This window comes from Gobius niger (assembly GCF_951799975.1).
Source record: "Gobius niger genome assembly, chromosome: 11".
Classification (NCBI taxonomy): domain Eukaryota; kingdom Metazoa; phylum Chordata; class Actinopteri; order Gobiiformes; family Gobiidae; genus Gobius; species Gobius niger.
In genome coordinates this window covers 12,350,484-12,365,809 of record NC_136862.1, presented here as the reverse complement: position 1 = coordinate 12,365,809, position 15,326 = coordinate 12,350,484, and the positions used below count along the sequence as shown (strand labels likewise).

General features: G+C 40.8%; 2 protein-coding genes across 2 annotated transcripts; one reads left to right on the top strand and one right to left on the bottom strand.

Moving 5' to 3' along the window:
• Nucleotides 1-3,915: 3,915 nt before the first annotated feature.
• rps6kb1a (ribosomal protein S6 kinase b, polypeptide 1a) lies at nt 3,916-10,045 on the top strand. Its single transcript, XM_079566590.1, has 15 exons — nt 3,916-4,250; nt 4,896-4,942; nt 5,346-5,466; nt 5,809-5,877; nt 6,640-6,787; nt 6,865-6,922; nt 7,210-7,310; nt 7,389-7,479; nt 7,577-7,667; nt 7,873-7,980; nt 8,054-8,116; nt 8,200-8,277; nt 8,351-8,458; nt 8,761-8,873; nt 9,226-10,045. The coding sequence occupies exons 1-15, from the start codon at nt 4,167-4,169 to the stop codon at nt 9,485-9,487; spliced, it is 1,542 nt and encodes a 513-aa protein (XP_079422716.1). The 5' UTR covers nt 3,916-4,166; the 3' UTR covers nt 9,488-10,045.
• A 173-nt stretch (nt 10,046-10,218) lies between these two features.
• rnft1 (ring finger protein, transmembrane 1) lies at nt 10,219-14,416 on the bottom strand. Its single transcript, XM_079566836.1, has 9 exons — nt 14,257-14,416; nt 13,543-13,997; nt 13,388-13,464; nt 13,207-13,307; nt 12,947-13,100; nt 12,714-12,872; nt 12,580-12,645; nt 12,390-12,491; nt 10,219-12,302 (listed from the first exon to the last, which is right to left on the bottom strand). Exons 1-9 carry the CDS (start codon nt 14,283-14,285, stop codon nt 12,168-12,170), a joined length of 1,278 nt encoding a protein of 425 aa, XP_079422962.1. The 5' UTR covers nt 14,286-14,416; the 3' UTR covers nt 10,219-12,167.
• Between the last annotated feature and the right edge of the window lie 910 nt (nt 14,417-15,326).

Here is a 15,326-nt window from a genome sequence, read left to right as displayed (position 1 = left end):
ATTTCTTGTAATGCAGTTTCTTTGGCAATTAAGGCTGCCCTTTTTGCCTCTGCTTGGACCCTTAAAGTTGAGGATCTGGTGGAGCGATTTGATTTTGAGGATTTGAAGCTCACATTAGATGCACTGTCCCCTGGTTTTATATCATCTGCATGTTTAAGTTCATGCTCATTTTGGCTGTATTCCGTATTCGTTGTACCCTTCAAATACTCTGTCACAGACTCAACACAGTCAGTAACACTTAGAAGTTTTGCTTTAAACCACACTTCATTTTTGTCTTTGTCAGAAGCAGGTAAAAACTCCAATAAACATTCATGTGCATCTTTGGCATCATTAACAAGAATTTCATATTGAGAAAAGATACCTTTGACTTCATCACATGACCCATTATCAGACATCAACTTACATATTTGTTCTTTAACATTAGCAGCTTTATTCAACAGAGATTTCCTTCTTTTTTCCAGTTCATCAATTTTTGCAAGAAGTGCTTTTTTTGTTAATTTAATCACTCTTTTGCTTTCAACAACCTCAGTTTTTTCACAGACGTCATTGCCACCGTCTAACAAAAGTGGCAACCCAATGTCACTCATTTTGCAATCAAAATTGAGTTACTTTATACAGTTCAAAACAAAAATGCAGGTATAGCTTTATAAACAAAATAGACCGACCCTTTAAATGTATACCTTTATAAATCAGTCTTTAATTTATTCTTCTTTGTTTTTAGTACAGTTCAGTCGTCTTCACCAATGCGCATTGGAATTACGTAAGCTTTTTTAATTTAGGCTTATTTAATTCATTGGTTTAGTTCGTGTGCACACATTTTATTCAATGGCCATTTATTTTATAACCGTAGCGCCTTTTGTACCTCAAATTTGAAGAACATTCGCATGGGCTACTGCAGGCGGCAGGCCAGACGCGCCCGCAGAATCTCCGCTCCAAGAACTATTTGCCGACTTGGTTCGGCTCTCCACACGTCTACTTCTTGGCCGCCCTAGGCACGACCTTGCCGACTCGGTTCGGCACCGACCGTCCCTCCTCCGGCCCCGTTCACCGAGCTCCGTGGCCCACGAGATAGATCCGACCCCGTGGCTCCGCGATCCGTCTCCAGCGAAACCCAGCGCCTCCGTGGCTCCGTTTCGCTCTCCGTCTCCAGCGAGATGGCTCCTCTTACGCACCAGGTAGACCCAGTCTGTCCCGGTGGCTCCGCCGCTGCGCCAAGCCCACCTCGGTCAACACGCTCCGTGGCTCCGGTAAGACCCAGTCCCCCAGCGTTTCACCACGAGCTTCTGACACACCACGCCCGGTAGTTTCCAGGTCGCGTAGGCTCTTTGCACCCAGTGCTTAGTCTGCCAGGTGGTCTTCAGCGTAGGCAGCGATAGGCGAGTGCCCTTTACTTCTCCAACATCACGATGAGAGTTGGTTTTGACATAATGTTGTGGCGTATTTTAAGTGTTGGCAGAACGCGTGCTGGCTATGTGCAGGTGATTAAGTTTGGGTAATTAGATTAATACACAGCACACGCACGGTCAAAACCATTGGCCTCCATTACACCACACCTGGTGCTGGATTGGCGCACCCTTTAACCTTTCTGGGGTTAGAGCCTCCCAGAGCGCCCTCTACCTGAATTGGCTCCACCAGAATTCTCTGGCCTGCGTATACCTGCTTGTTCATCAGGATGCAGCGAGTCATTGTGAACTTATTAATCATGTGTCATGTCCATCTTTTGGGGGCCTGTGATTCCTGCCCACTGTCACTCTATAACAAGTATTGAAATCCCTGAATACCTTTGAACAGAGAAAATCTATTGCAACAACTGCATGCCAATGCAAAGCGTGGGTGTAAAGACTTCGGAGCAAAGCCACATGAAACACACACGCCCCTTTGAAGTGAGCAGACGTCACTGACTGAAGCAGGAATGTTGGAGATCTGACTGGATGGACTTTCCTGCTGCTCAGAGCACACTGTATCCCTGCCTTAGGGCCAACTGAGGCCCACAAGAACTATACATGTCTGCACATGTTTCTGTGTCATGACATGATGCCATTTCACAAATATTACTGAGGAATGCCCCACGCTGTCTTCCAGGATTCCAGTGCTGGGAATGTGTTAAGCTTTTTTAAGACTGCAAATTCAAATCAAGCATGCATGAGTGACAGAAACATTGAGTAATTGTTTAAGTATTGGTATAGTCTAATAGATAAAAGGAGCGGAAGATAACTAAATGGTTGGTGAATCTGGATTATGTGACCTACACAATGAGGCCCGTTACAGAGAAATACTCTACTTCATTATACAGATATTACTGTATGAGGTATCTGTGGCTATTTAACTGGAGACACACATTATGATGTTTGAAGAAAAGATCTAAGTTATGGCAGTACATATTTTTGTAATGCAATGCACCCTCTTATAAAAGAGCTCCTTTTAGCCCTGTCCACACACTGGCAAAGGTCTGTCTGCCCCCTATATTGTGGTTTTCTGTAGCAGAGTGCCAGTGCATTGCGCCAAGGGGTATATAAAGCATACATGCTACACTTCTCTGATTCTGTAATTATCATATCTGTTGAAAGTAGGTTCAACTTGGCCTTTCCCCAAAACACTCGTACTTTTGAGTGAGTTGTTAAGCAGGAAAGACTGAGCCTGTCCACACTCAGCACACACCATAATTTCAGCACTGCAAACATTCTGACAAATAAACAGACCTACGGTACACCACCTCTGCTGGCTCCTTGTCTGCTCCCAGACATTTTTCTGTTTTATTTTCACACACTTTACAAGCAGTTTTTATGCAAAGGCAACTGTTTGTTTACAAGGTTGATATAGGCCGCATATAGGCCTAATTGTTGTGGCCTATAGTTGTGTTTCTTTTCATTTTGGGTGTATGGAATTTTACTTTTTATATTGACAAAGCCCAAACATCATGGTCAGTGGAGATCCAAAGTGACTTTGTATGAATATCATCCTGGCCTCATGTCATCACAAAGAGCCACAATAGAGCCGTAGGACTTTCTTCCCGAATGTGGTCTATCCTTAAACATAAACACTCCCAAACAAACTGGGAACATCAGCTATGTCAGCCTGTACAGCTGGGTTTCATCTCTGATCCAAAGTTACACTATAGCTGTAGCCATAAACACTTAAATCACAATAATTTAATGGGCATTATGCCAAGGCAGCCAATATCCCATAGGTATGTTATGCTTTTTGTTTTGTTTTTCTGCTTCAACTTTGGACAGGCTATTATGCTAAAATATTATAATCATGCCATGTAGTGAATCAGGCAGCTCCAGACATCTCTGTTTGCGCGCCACCTACCGACCTAAACGGGGTTGTGTTCTACTACAATGGGTTGTAGCTATTTCTGAATTTCCTGTTGTTTGGCTTTCATTATAACCAAATTGAACCAACCACGTGACTGATCGATCATAATGATTAAGATGTTCTTCAGGTAGGCTAAAGTAAGGCTTTATTGTGTCTTCCATGTGATTTTATTTATTTACTTTATCTTTTTTTTCCCCCCTACGCGTGTATCCCAGCTTTTCTTATTTTATTTTTTTGGACTAAGAAACATGAATGTGAGGGTTTTTAACTTTAAACAACACATTGTATTCTTACAAATAAAGTTAGCTGATATTTTTTTAAACCCAGTGGCACTTCAGCCCTGTTCTCGAGACTCTTTGACTATGTAAAAAATAAAATAAAATAAAAAACTGTGGAAAAATAAGGGCCCAATATAGTCTGAAAAATAAAACTAAATTGCACCAAACCCTCATTTTCCAGTTGCGTCGCGGCTCTTGACGAAAATGAGTATTGTCCGGGATAATCGGCCCTTTTGATCCTAAAGGTCACAGACTCTCAAGGTGTACGTGAGTCGCGTGAGACCCGTGAGTCGCGTGAGACCCGTGAGTCGCGTGAAGTTGAGAAACACTACAAAAGAAGAGGAGTGGGGTTAATGGTGTAATATCAGAGCAGCTCCACCGCGGGGCGCTCTTCTCTGCTGTGTTGTGGTTAGCCGCCTGGTCGCGGTGGGAGGGGACCAGCCCATGCCGCTTGTTGTACGGGTGGCGGTAGGTAGCGCTTTTGCCGGGTGCGTTGTTGTGGTGGGGATGGCTCTCACGTGAAGCGGCTGAGAGGGATTTGTGCTGCTGTCCGGGACAAACGCTCGTAAAATGACAGTGGAAATGGCCGGTGTTTTCGACATCGATCTGGACCAACCGGATGACATCGTGTCCGAGGACGAGCTTGAAGATGGAGTGAGTGTTGTGTTGCGCTGTTGCTGCGGCTAGCCGGTTAGCTTGTAGCTAGCATGCTAGGCGTTAGCTAGTATGAGGCCTCTCCTGTGAAAAGCGTAGTAAGTCCAGCGTTTTCAGTCATATGAGCGGGATTTAGCTGATCGGAAACTGAGAGGAATGCCACTGAAATGTTTTGCGGACGCTTCACTTTGTTTCACCCGCCATAATGACAAAAAAAAATGTGGTTCTCTTGTTGCGACGCCGATTCCCCGCTAATATTACTGTAACCGGTGTTTTCCCATCCACAATCGCTATTCGCCTCAAAATGTAAAGAAACTCACTTGATTTGTCGTTGTGCTGTATAAGACCCGCTAAAAAACTGTAGTGTTAAACATTTACAAGTCATCACCAGCATAACCTTGATATATTGGGTGTAGTACAGAAGCAGCATCCAGTTTCATCGTCACACAAAAAGGCTGTGGTTAAAAAGTAAATAAAGTTAGTGTTGTGTGTCTTAGTGGGTGTGTACCTATGAGACATCAGCTGTGATTTTCAGCTAATACTTAACCTACTTTGACTTTAAAGTGCATTGCATCTCATTATAAGCATACAAAGTAAATGTCGGTAAGTGTACTGTATTAACATGTTTTTTTTTTTACCCCCCAGGTTGGACTAAATGAATATATGGACCAATCCAGTAGTGGTTTTGAATTGTAAGTGTCAATGTTCTTGTATGTTATTGAAATTATGCACACTATGTACTACAGTGTGTCTAGTAGTGGAAAATAAAAGGGTTTTCTCTTTCAGTATAGTGCATCTAATTAAAACCATTTATCCATTGTAATCTATAGCAATGTGGATACTGTTATTGTTTTTAATATGCTGTTAAATTGAAACTTTTCCCTGTGAAGAACTGGGGATGTGTTAGCAATGCGAAGAATTAGTTTGGACTGGCATTACTCTTTTACTGCTTTGTAAACAAACCAACAGAATCAGGCCTTTAACTCACACGTGGTGTTGCTTACTACTCTGTGACGTTTTGTTTTGAAAGACCTGATTCGCAACATGCCATTCCTGTGTTTAATCTTTTCTGCTCCACTGCTGTTGTTTTCCCAGCAACATGGACGGCTGTGAGAAGTTTGAAATATCTGAGAACAGCGTCAACAAAGGAACGGAACTGATTAGACCTGAATGCTTTGAGTTGCTGAAGGTTCTGGGGAAAGGCGGCTATGGAAAGGTATGGAAAAGCAACAACAGTGCAGATCCGCTAACATGTAAACATTTCAGAAATAGCTTTAGTTTGACCATATTTGAGCCTTGATTTAATAGTAATAGCTTTATTGTTTTTGCTCAGAAACAGCTCCTGTGTAAATCTGTATGTTTTTAAAATTCATCATACATATTTTATACCTATTTTTTCCCAAAGAGCCCCAATGCTACTCTGTGTCTGTTCGTTCCTTGAAATGTTAACATGTTGCTAGATGTGTAACTTTAACGTGTAAATCCGGTGTTTTATGTGGAGACATTTGCAACCAATGTGACTTTTCTGAATAGTAATCAACGTACAACTTATTTCCAGGTGTTTCAGGTTCGTAAAGTAGCCGGTGCTGCTTCTGGGAAAATCTTTGCTATGAAAGTTCTGAAGAAGGTATGTATCTCATCTGCAACCTACCGCAGTTGCTTGTGTGGGTGATCTTGTTGTGGTATGAGGACTGTTGTATCCATTCTATTCTGGTGACATTTTGATACTTTTGCTATAAACCTAGATAGTCCAGTCAGTCCATGAAAACAATCACATCCTTTTCTTGGAAAATGGATCTATGGTCCTGCCGCGTACACTAATGTTCAACAGATTGGGGTCACAAGTTTATGTTTTCCATGGAAACTTGTATGGAATAGCCCTAATTTCTCAGAACAAGAATAATCTGTCGAGTTGCGGAATAAAGTTCAGTTTTCCTCATAGCTGGAAGGTCCTTGGTTCGATTCCCACCTGGACTGGGCTTTTCTGTGTCGAGTTTGCATGTTCTCCCCGTGTCTGCGTAGGTTTCATCCAGGTACTCCGGTTTCCCCGCCACTAAAAAGATGTATAATTGGTTCACCTCTCGGGCCAGGATTCTCATGAAAAAGAGATTATTTAAACTGGAAAGTCCCACTGATGCAGATCAAATAAATGCTGATGCTCCAGATACTCCACTAGCTTAAAGAAAGGTGTTTACATAATTGCACACAGGCTATCTAATCATCAATTAGCCATTAACACGATTATCTAACATAGATAATCTGTGGGGGTGGGTGATGCAGCGTTCGACCATGTCACTTACCCCCTTATGTTTGGGCATTATTTGTTTTCTCTTCAGAAAACAATTACAGATTTCCAACTGTTCCTCCTCTGTGTCTTTTACCCTCATAGGCTATGATCGTTCGTAATGCAAAGGACACGGCCCATACCAAAGCTGAGCGCAACATTTTGGAGGAAGTGAAGCATCCTTTTATTGTGGACCTGATCTATGCCTTTCAGACCGGGGGAAAGTTGTATCTTATTCTGGAATATCTCAGTGGTGAGTGTTGTGATGCCGAATAATCCAACATGCCACATGTGTTTCTTTAAAATGTACATTATATGTGTTTTCTGCAGGTGGGGAGTTATTTATGCAACTAGAACGAGAAGGAATATTTATGGAGGACACGGCATGGTAAATCACTGGCATCTGCTGAACAAAAAGCAATAGTTTAAATTAAATCACTGGAATTCAGCCAACTAGAAGAATTTGCCCTTTAAAGCAGTGTTCACTGCATATTAACGTATTGCAAAGTGGACTGTCCTGATGAGTGCTGCAGGCTGTGGACAGTGCTGATGTCTTTAATATCCTCATAGTTATTTCAAGCCAGAACAAATACTGTGCATTTTGTCATAGTGAAGAGGATCTTGTTGAAAATATGCAAATGAGTGGAACTAATTAACAATGAGTTTTGTTTACAGTTTCTACCTGGCTGAAATCTCCATGGCCTTGGGCCACCTACACAAGAAAGGCATCATCTACAGAGACCTGAAGCCTGAGAACATAATGCTCAACAACAATGGTAAAACAAAATAAAGATATAAAAAAAAATGTTGAATGCACATGGCCACAATGTAATGCATTTTATTTAATATTCTAGGGCATGTGAAGTTGACAGACTTTGGTCTGTGCAAGGAGTCGATCCATGATGGCACTGTAACCCACACCTTCTGTGGCACCATTGAATATATGTATGTGACATCTCAAGATTATAGCTGCTCTTCTATTTTAGGCCTCTGTCGGTGCATTACAGTGGAGTATCATGTTATTTCCTCCATTCTTTCTCAGGGCTCCAGAGATCCTGATGAGGAGTGGACACAATCGAGCTGTCGATTGGTGGAGTCTCGGAGCTCTCATGTACGACATGCTGACAGGCGCAGTAAGTCACACCAATCAATACTGAAGCAGGAAAAGCACTCATTATTTTCAAAGATGAACATTTCCACAGCCTACAACAATAATGGTTCATTCAGGGATATTTGAAAATTACCCATAAAATCTTTTTAACTTTCAGGCTTATTAATTATCTGTTGAGCAGCTCTTGCAGTTATCTCACCAACATTTATTAATGTTTCATTGTCCAGCCTCCATTCACTGGTGAAAACCGAAAGAAGACAATTGACAAAATACTGAAATGTAAACTTAGCCTTCCACCATATCTGACGCAAGAGGCTAGAGACCTTCTAAAAAAGGTACGGCCATTTTAAGTTTGATCATTTTGAAAACGCTGAAGAGTTTTTAGTGACCGGATTCCTTTGTTGTCAGCTGCTGAAGAGGAATGCCTCGTTGCGGCTCGGTGGTGGCCCTGGAGATGCTGCAGAGGTCCAGGTAAACAGTGTGGTTAAAAGTAAAAACATAAAACGTAAAGTCAAGAGTGCCATAAGTTCTCTAAAGATGCTCTTCATCTTCAGGCTCATTCTTTCTTCCGACATATAAACTGGGATGACCTGCTTGCTCGTAAAGTAGAGCCTCCATTTAAACCATTTCTGGTAAGTCTGTTTTAAAAAAAAACGTATTTCTGTAATCGTTCTGAGAAGCTAAAGTTTCTAATATGTCTAACAGCAATCAGCTGATGATGTCAGCCAGTTTGACTCCAAGTTCACAAGCCAGACTCCAGTGGACAGTCCAGACGATTCCACACTCAGTGAAAGTGCTAATCAAGTCTTCCTGGTGAGTCAAGTCCTACAGTAAAACAGGACTAAGCTTTTGAAAACAATGGAATTTCTCCTTTTGTCTAAATTAACACATAGACAGGCCGTCAGTGTTTTATTGTTTTCATGATCCTTTCAACGTCTTACAAGAATTGCATAATGTGTTCCATCTGGTTTTGAACTCGTGCTTCTGCTGGAAACTTCGCTCACTTTAACCACATTGCATGATATACTTTACTCAGTGTTGCATTGCTCATCATCAGCTGTGGGTTGTTTTTGGGAAAAGGTGCACTCAGATTTTGTTTTCTCATTTGTTCCCAGGGTTTCACATATGTGGCCCCGTCAGTGCTTGAAAATGTCAAAGAGAAGTTTTCTTTTGAACCAAAGGTTCGTTCTCCACGAAAGTTTCCTGGAAGCCCAAGAACACCTCTAAGGTAAACCCCTTAGCAGTTTGTTTTAATGAGCTGAATGACACGCTGCATGTCATCGCAATCCATTTAAAATCACTATTTCAATTAAATTTAACAAAAATAATGTTGGTAGAAGATGGTCTCCATAAGGATTAGTCAATAGTTGTGTATAAAACCTGGTAGCTCTGTAGTTCACACTTTTGCAAACATGTTCTTAAATGTATGAGATAATTAATGATTGAAATTGTCATCAAATAATTTGGTAATCAAAGAATCTTAATCTCTAGAATATGCATTACATTACAGCATGTCGTAATCACTTAGTGTGATTAGCCTTTTTCAATACGAGTACTGTTAAATAGTGAACTCTCCACAGCCCAGTGAAGTTTGCCGGTGGAGGCTGCTGGCCTCGAGGCCCCGCCCTGAACGACTGCCCGTCTGTGCTGTCTCCTGGTGTGTCAGTGGAACAGCCGATGGAGGTGTCCGTGGACCAAATGGACTTCAGCGGCAGTGGGACAACAGAGGCCTCTGCTCCACTTCCTATCCGACAGCCGTCAGGCATCAGCGCGGGACAATTTAAAAAACACTCCTATCCTTTGAATTCCAAGAGACCAGAGCATCTAAGAATGAACTTATGACGCTTGGCTTGTTGCTGACATTTAGAATTATTTAAATTTTCTTTCAAATTGGTCATTTCAAAAAAAGACTTAGTAGTTATTTTTTTAATTGACTGACACTGTCTCCGCTGATCACCAGCTCTTCCAGCAGCGCCTTCTCTCTTCACGTCCAACCTGCGGCCACCACCGTCTACTGCTCGTGATGGGCAACGGTCAGGAATGTATGAGACATGCTTTTCAAATTTGACTTTGGCTGAAATGTCCAGCCAATGCCTCCTCTTAAGTTACTGCATTATTATTGGTGCTCCTCTGTCCATGGGGACAGTGTTCTGTCAAATGTTTACAGCTGGTTACACATGAGGGGGAAAATAATTTACCGTTTGGAGTTTAGTCTCCTCACGTTCAATTATTTAGTATCAGCATTAGAGAAGCTTTCACGGGCTTGAATGTACTTTACAGCAGTGGTTCTCAACTGGTGGGTCATGGGTAAAGGTACTGTGGGTAGTACTGTTACATTTACTCAAGTACATGTAACTGAGTAACTTCTGAAGTTTCTGGACTTCTGAGAGAAGTTTATCACACAGTACTTTTTATTTCTACTTCAGTAATTTAGTATATGTACTCTTGAGTAAAAAAAAAGTGACTGTTTCCACAGTCAGTAAATCTTAAGTGACAAAGCTTCATTTTGACGCATGAAATAGATACATTTTATGTTTTGTTTACTTAATTCTTCATAATTTCAAATTTAATTTATGCTAAATCAACAATATGCTAACAAAAACTACAGTATTTCACATTATAAATCACTTATTTAAACTGCATAGTGTGTTATGAATTGCACAAAATATTAGTATTCGACTTGCCGTCCTATGAAGGTGGGTCTTCAGGCCATACAAGTTGAGAACCACTGCTCTTCTGTACGAAAAGTGATCAAAGGAAACTTGTGTTGCTTTCAGCACAATCAAAGACGTGTTATTCTGGTGCTGCTTCTTATTAACGGTTTCTCTCCAAAGTACAGGTCAACTTGTGGTGGATGTAAAAACACTTCAGATGTTACTTGAATGCATTGATTTGGAGGCGGCATTACCAACGTGTAGTTTTGTTGGTTTAACGGTTGTAGGCTCATGAAACAAAGCGCAGCATTAAGTAGGATCAGTGTCACCTTATTGATCTCCCTTCACGTCTTGCTTACGAATCTGCAAATTTACTACTTCTGCTACAGTATCACGTGTACTAGTATTATGCAATATGAGACTCTGGAAGCAGCATTTTGAGTCTCAGACTACACATGCAGATGTGTAATCTTCCCGTCTGTAAACAGTCAACAGTACGACGACCAGAAAAAGAACTAATACGCTTTGGCAAAACTGTCTCTGGCTTTTCAGCACATCACAATCAATTTAATAATTCCATTTTAAACAATTAAGACCTTCGTATTTATTTTAAGTGCCATTGCTTTTCCGCTGATTGTTCACTCTATGCAAATTATGTATTTATTTTTTAATATTGATAAGGCAGCAGAATGTCCTCCATTCCATTTATTTTTACTTCATTTGTTCCATTAAGATTTGATATTGTTTTTAGGATTTCTTTTGAGTTTCTACAGCACAATGTTTATTTGATGAAACCTGTATATTCCTTTTACAAATGTTTTCCAAGAGGCAGTGTTTCCATCACTTGTAAAAACATGTTGCAGACAGTGCTTTAAGAGACGGCTTGTGTATTATGAAAACGCTGATCCAAGTGGAAATGGCATTGTGCCTTTGTCATAGTAATATGACTTTGTTCAGTATTTAGAACAGGGTAAAAACCTGTATAAAATGTATTTGCTCCCAGTTTATCTGCACTGGGATGAGAGAATTCTTCTTTTTCTCCATGACTTTATGATTTGTACGGATCACGTTATTCCACTGTGGTTAATACCAACTATGTTGGCGGGTCCATCTCATACTCATAAAATAGATGGGTATTCAGCGACTGTGGTTTCCTCTTAATCCTATGACTTAAGAGTTAAATATGTAAAATGTACATAAAAAGGTCACTCTTCTTCCTTTTCACCATTACAACTGCTTGTAAAAAAAATTGAGTTACTGCATTATCTTTTATTCATTTAACTGGATAAGAATGACATGAGTTACAATAAAATATTTTTATTCTTTGGTTGTTTTAAACAGTGGCTCAAGCACCTCTGTAGAAAAATAATTTCTGTAAATACCTCATAGATGTAGAATCCAAACATACAGTCTGATGTGAAAGAACTTCAACCTCACCCTCTTAAATGTCACTAAAATATTGCAACATCAATGTTTCAAAAGGTAAAAACAATCCTTAGTAAAAGCCCATACAAACTGGAACACTGCTAACAAAAGGTGACTGTTCCAAACAATCACTTCTTATAAAAATACAATTTTTAAATCTTAAGACATAATCTTATTTACATTTTAGAATCACTAGAGGCAACATTTACATCACAGTGACATTGATATCAACCTAAGAAGGAAAAAAAATCAAAACATAAAAATAATGAATATACTGGTGTACGAGGCAGTAATCTGCCTACTCTGTAGAGGCTTTATCTCTGACATGTAGCTGCAACAACAGCCTTTAGCTTTAAACCAGTGCAGAAGACAACTTCTCAGTGGGGTTTGACAAGTAATTATTGTCAAATATGACAATGAAATACTAAAGGCCCAGGACTGTGTCAATAAATTTGCAGATGTGGAGATGTATCACCGTCTCTCCATTTGTAGACCTTCTCTGTGATTACAGTCCGGCACATGGGACAGTTCTTCTCTCGATTGAACCAAAGTGCAATACATTCGTCACAGAAAATGTGCTGCACGGCAAAAAAAAAGATAATTCTGTCAGCATGTTCTGTATTAAAGATGCATCGACTGGTCAATGAGGACTAAAGAACATTTACCTGACAAAGCAGAACACGAGGCTGTCTGTACTCTCCTTGGCAGATGGGGCAGATCTCTCCGGCTTCACTGCACTGACTCCTAGTGGCTGCTGTTCCCGTTTGCTGATAAAAACAAACCAAAAACAGACGGTCACTTGGAGAGTTTAATGTGGAAAGCCATCAACAGGTTTCATATTGGAAGACCATTTACCTCGCCCTTTAGACATACGCTCACAGTTTTCAGCAAAGATGAGCCCTGTCCATACAATCCTAAAAGCTGAAGACACAACACATTGGTCAACGTTTTAGAGGCATTTGGTACTTGCAGGTTCTGTGTTTTCTTACTTTCATTATGAGGTAGAGTAAAGCTAGCACAACCCCCAGTGTTAGTCCGGGGGTGCCATCATCCTCTTGGTAGGTGACCAGGTATTGGAACCAGAGCGGGACGGGGGCAACTGCCTGGTACACTTGACCCAGCTCCTCGGTCAGCATTAACATTCTTCCCTAGAAACAAAACGCCCTTTTATGAAGAAATCAACAGTATTACCTTTGTCGTGATCTTATATTAGATCTCTTACTTGACATCGGTAGGTGACTAGTGAGGAGGGCAGCAGCAAAATAAGGCACTTAATACCCATTGACAGGAATTTAATTATACAATTTGTGATGCCGATTGCCCAAAGCACCTCCCAGAAACCTAAAGGCTCAATGGTTGGGCCAAGGAAGATGAGACTGAAAAGACAAACAAATTTAAATAGCACCGTGAAACATTAAACCCTGAGACTCTGTGTAATTAGAACAATTAAAGTGTTGTCCATCTGAAACATTTTAGTCATACCAGTAGAACAGCGTCTCATCATAAAATGTGTAGTAAAGCAGGATTGTTGAGGAACTTAGGAAGATGAGAAACCAAACACACTGCAACTTTGATTGGTGATCCTGTCAAAAAACAGAACAAAGGTTAAACTAATTAAATTAAGTACAATTTCATTATATATCTTCCAGTGATCAATTCTTACCTGGTGAAACACTTGAGCTCGAATACCTTTATTCACATATAAAAAGGTTGTAAAAAGGCCAACACCAACAGCTAAACCTTTCAAGTTACCGGAGAAAAACACAATATGAACAACTGTAGAGGTATTTGATTTCATTATTAATGTACAGCACCTACCAAGTGCATGCTGGATGACCAGTTTAGCACACAGTATAATGAGGAAAGGAAGACTCTTCTGAAGCCAGCGAAGAAGATATCGCAGCTCGGACAGAGAGGCACTGGTCTCCCCAGACTCTGGATCAGAGTCGGGTGGCTCCAGGTCAGTGTCAGGAGGCTGGTGCTGGGGCCGGCTGTGTCCGTGTGAATGAGAGCGGGAGTGGCTGTGGGAGTGCGCCCTGGGCCTTCTGGAGGAGGCGCCACTGCTCGTCTCTCCAGGACCACTGGCGATGGGGACCCGCACCTCTGTCCCTTCAGGTATGGCAGCAGGTGAGCACAGTGTCGGTGTCCTGGTTTTTATCTCTGGTTGTACAAATACTTTTACATCAGAAGGTCCTGTTGCAGCACCCTGTGCACTTGTAGGCTGCATAACAGCAGAAGATTCTCTCAGTGTTGACGCTCTTCTGCAGTCACTCCTAAAGACAAGTTAAACAAGTCATTAGTAACTAACTACAATGAATGGCGGAACAAATTCCCATTTTAGTTCACTCCAGTTAACAATACATTCAGCGTCCACATGGACTTTCTAAAAAGCTACATCTCAGGCACGTCATGTTGATAAACTTGAGCTGTAAATCTAGGTCTCTGCTTGTCAGAAACCGTGATAGTTGAAATAAACAGATGTTAGCATTAGCCGCTAAAGTAGGTCACACCTATCTGTTTAGTGCAACTCACCTCGCATTATCCTGCATTCGGAGTTTCATTGTCTGCGTTTAGGCCCCATCTAAAGTGACATTCATATCGCTATATTAAACCACAACATAAACGAAACCCAAAGGAAATCAGACGTTGGAGCTAAACTGACAGATGTTTGTTCATCTTCTGTTTACGACAGGAAACAACCTACTTCGTTTACAATTACAGCGCAGTATACGTACAATGACACACGGACTCCCCCTACTGGCGACTTAGTGGATAAAACATCAGATGTTCCACACAAGTTCTTACGTTTTGTTACCAACTTTACACCTCTCTCTCAGTATTTAATAATTATATTTATTTATCTGCACGATGTTCCAAACCGTGTTGAACGTCGACGATGGCAGGCATGATGTAACTACAGGTAAGTCAAGAGCAGGTAAGGACATCATTAGTTTCGATTCGTGTGTTGTGGGAGTGGGACCCTCGAGTAAAGTAAACGATTTAACAATCTCCTGAATGGTCTTGGAGAGGAATCTAGACTCTAAGTTTAGAACAATCAATGTACAGTGGGGAAAAAAAGTATTTGGCCAAAATCCAATAGAATGTCTATGTGAAACTGACCAAATACTTTTTTCCCCCACTGTATATTACCAGTGGGGGGAGAAGAATTGCTTAACTAAAAGTAGGCTACAGATACGTAAAACATTCTACTTTTTTTCTTTTTGTCCAGACAGATACAGACTGAAATCTTGAGACGTAAAAGTAAAAATTATTAATCTCAAAAGTGACTTATGTAAAGTAGCAGTACAGAAAAAAAATATTTGTACTTGTAGCCTACTTAAAACCTCAATACCTTCCACCACTGTTGCATATACACTGCCTCACCTGGCCTTGTTTCAATAAGCCTCTTCAATGTCCAAAAATCCAGTGTTGCATGCATTTCCCGCAGTAGCAAATTCAAAATTAAATGTTTAACTTTAATATGAATTTAATAAACACCTTTCAAATCCTGTGGACACTGTGGAGAAGGAGGTGGACATGAAGAGTGTCTTGTTGTCGTTTGCTGCTCAAAGTTTTGGGATCTTTCAAACTCCCCCATATTT

Bases quoted from the DNA above. Each gene is read 5' to 3' on its own strand.
- rps6kb1a (XM_079566590.1), top strand. From the start codon at position 4,167: ATGACAGTGGAAATGGCCGGTGTTTTCGACATCGATCTGGACCAACCG. The intron at 4,251-4,895 runs GTGAGTGTTGTG...TTTACCCCCCAG, and splicing joins AGGACGAGCTTGAAGATGGA to GTTGGACTAAATGAATATAT. The intron at 8,874-9,225 runs GTAAACCCCTTA...AACTCTCCACAG, and splicing joins AGCCCAAGAACACCTCTAAG to CCCAGTGAAGTTTGCCGGTG.
- rnft1 (XM_079566836.1), bottom strand. From the start codon at position 14,285: ATGAAACTCCGAATGCAGGATAATGCGAG. The intron at 13,465-13,542 runs GTAGGTGCTGTA...GTAACTTGAAAG, and splicing joins GGTCATCCAGCATGCACTTG to GTTTAGCTGTTGGTGTTGGC. The intron at 12,303-12,389 runs GTAAATGTTCTT...TTTGCCGTGCAG, and splicing joins CTCGTGTTCTGCTTTGTCAG to CACATTTTCTGTGACGAATG.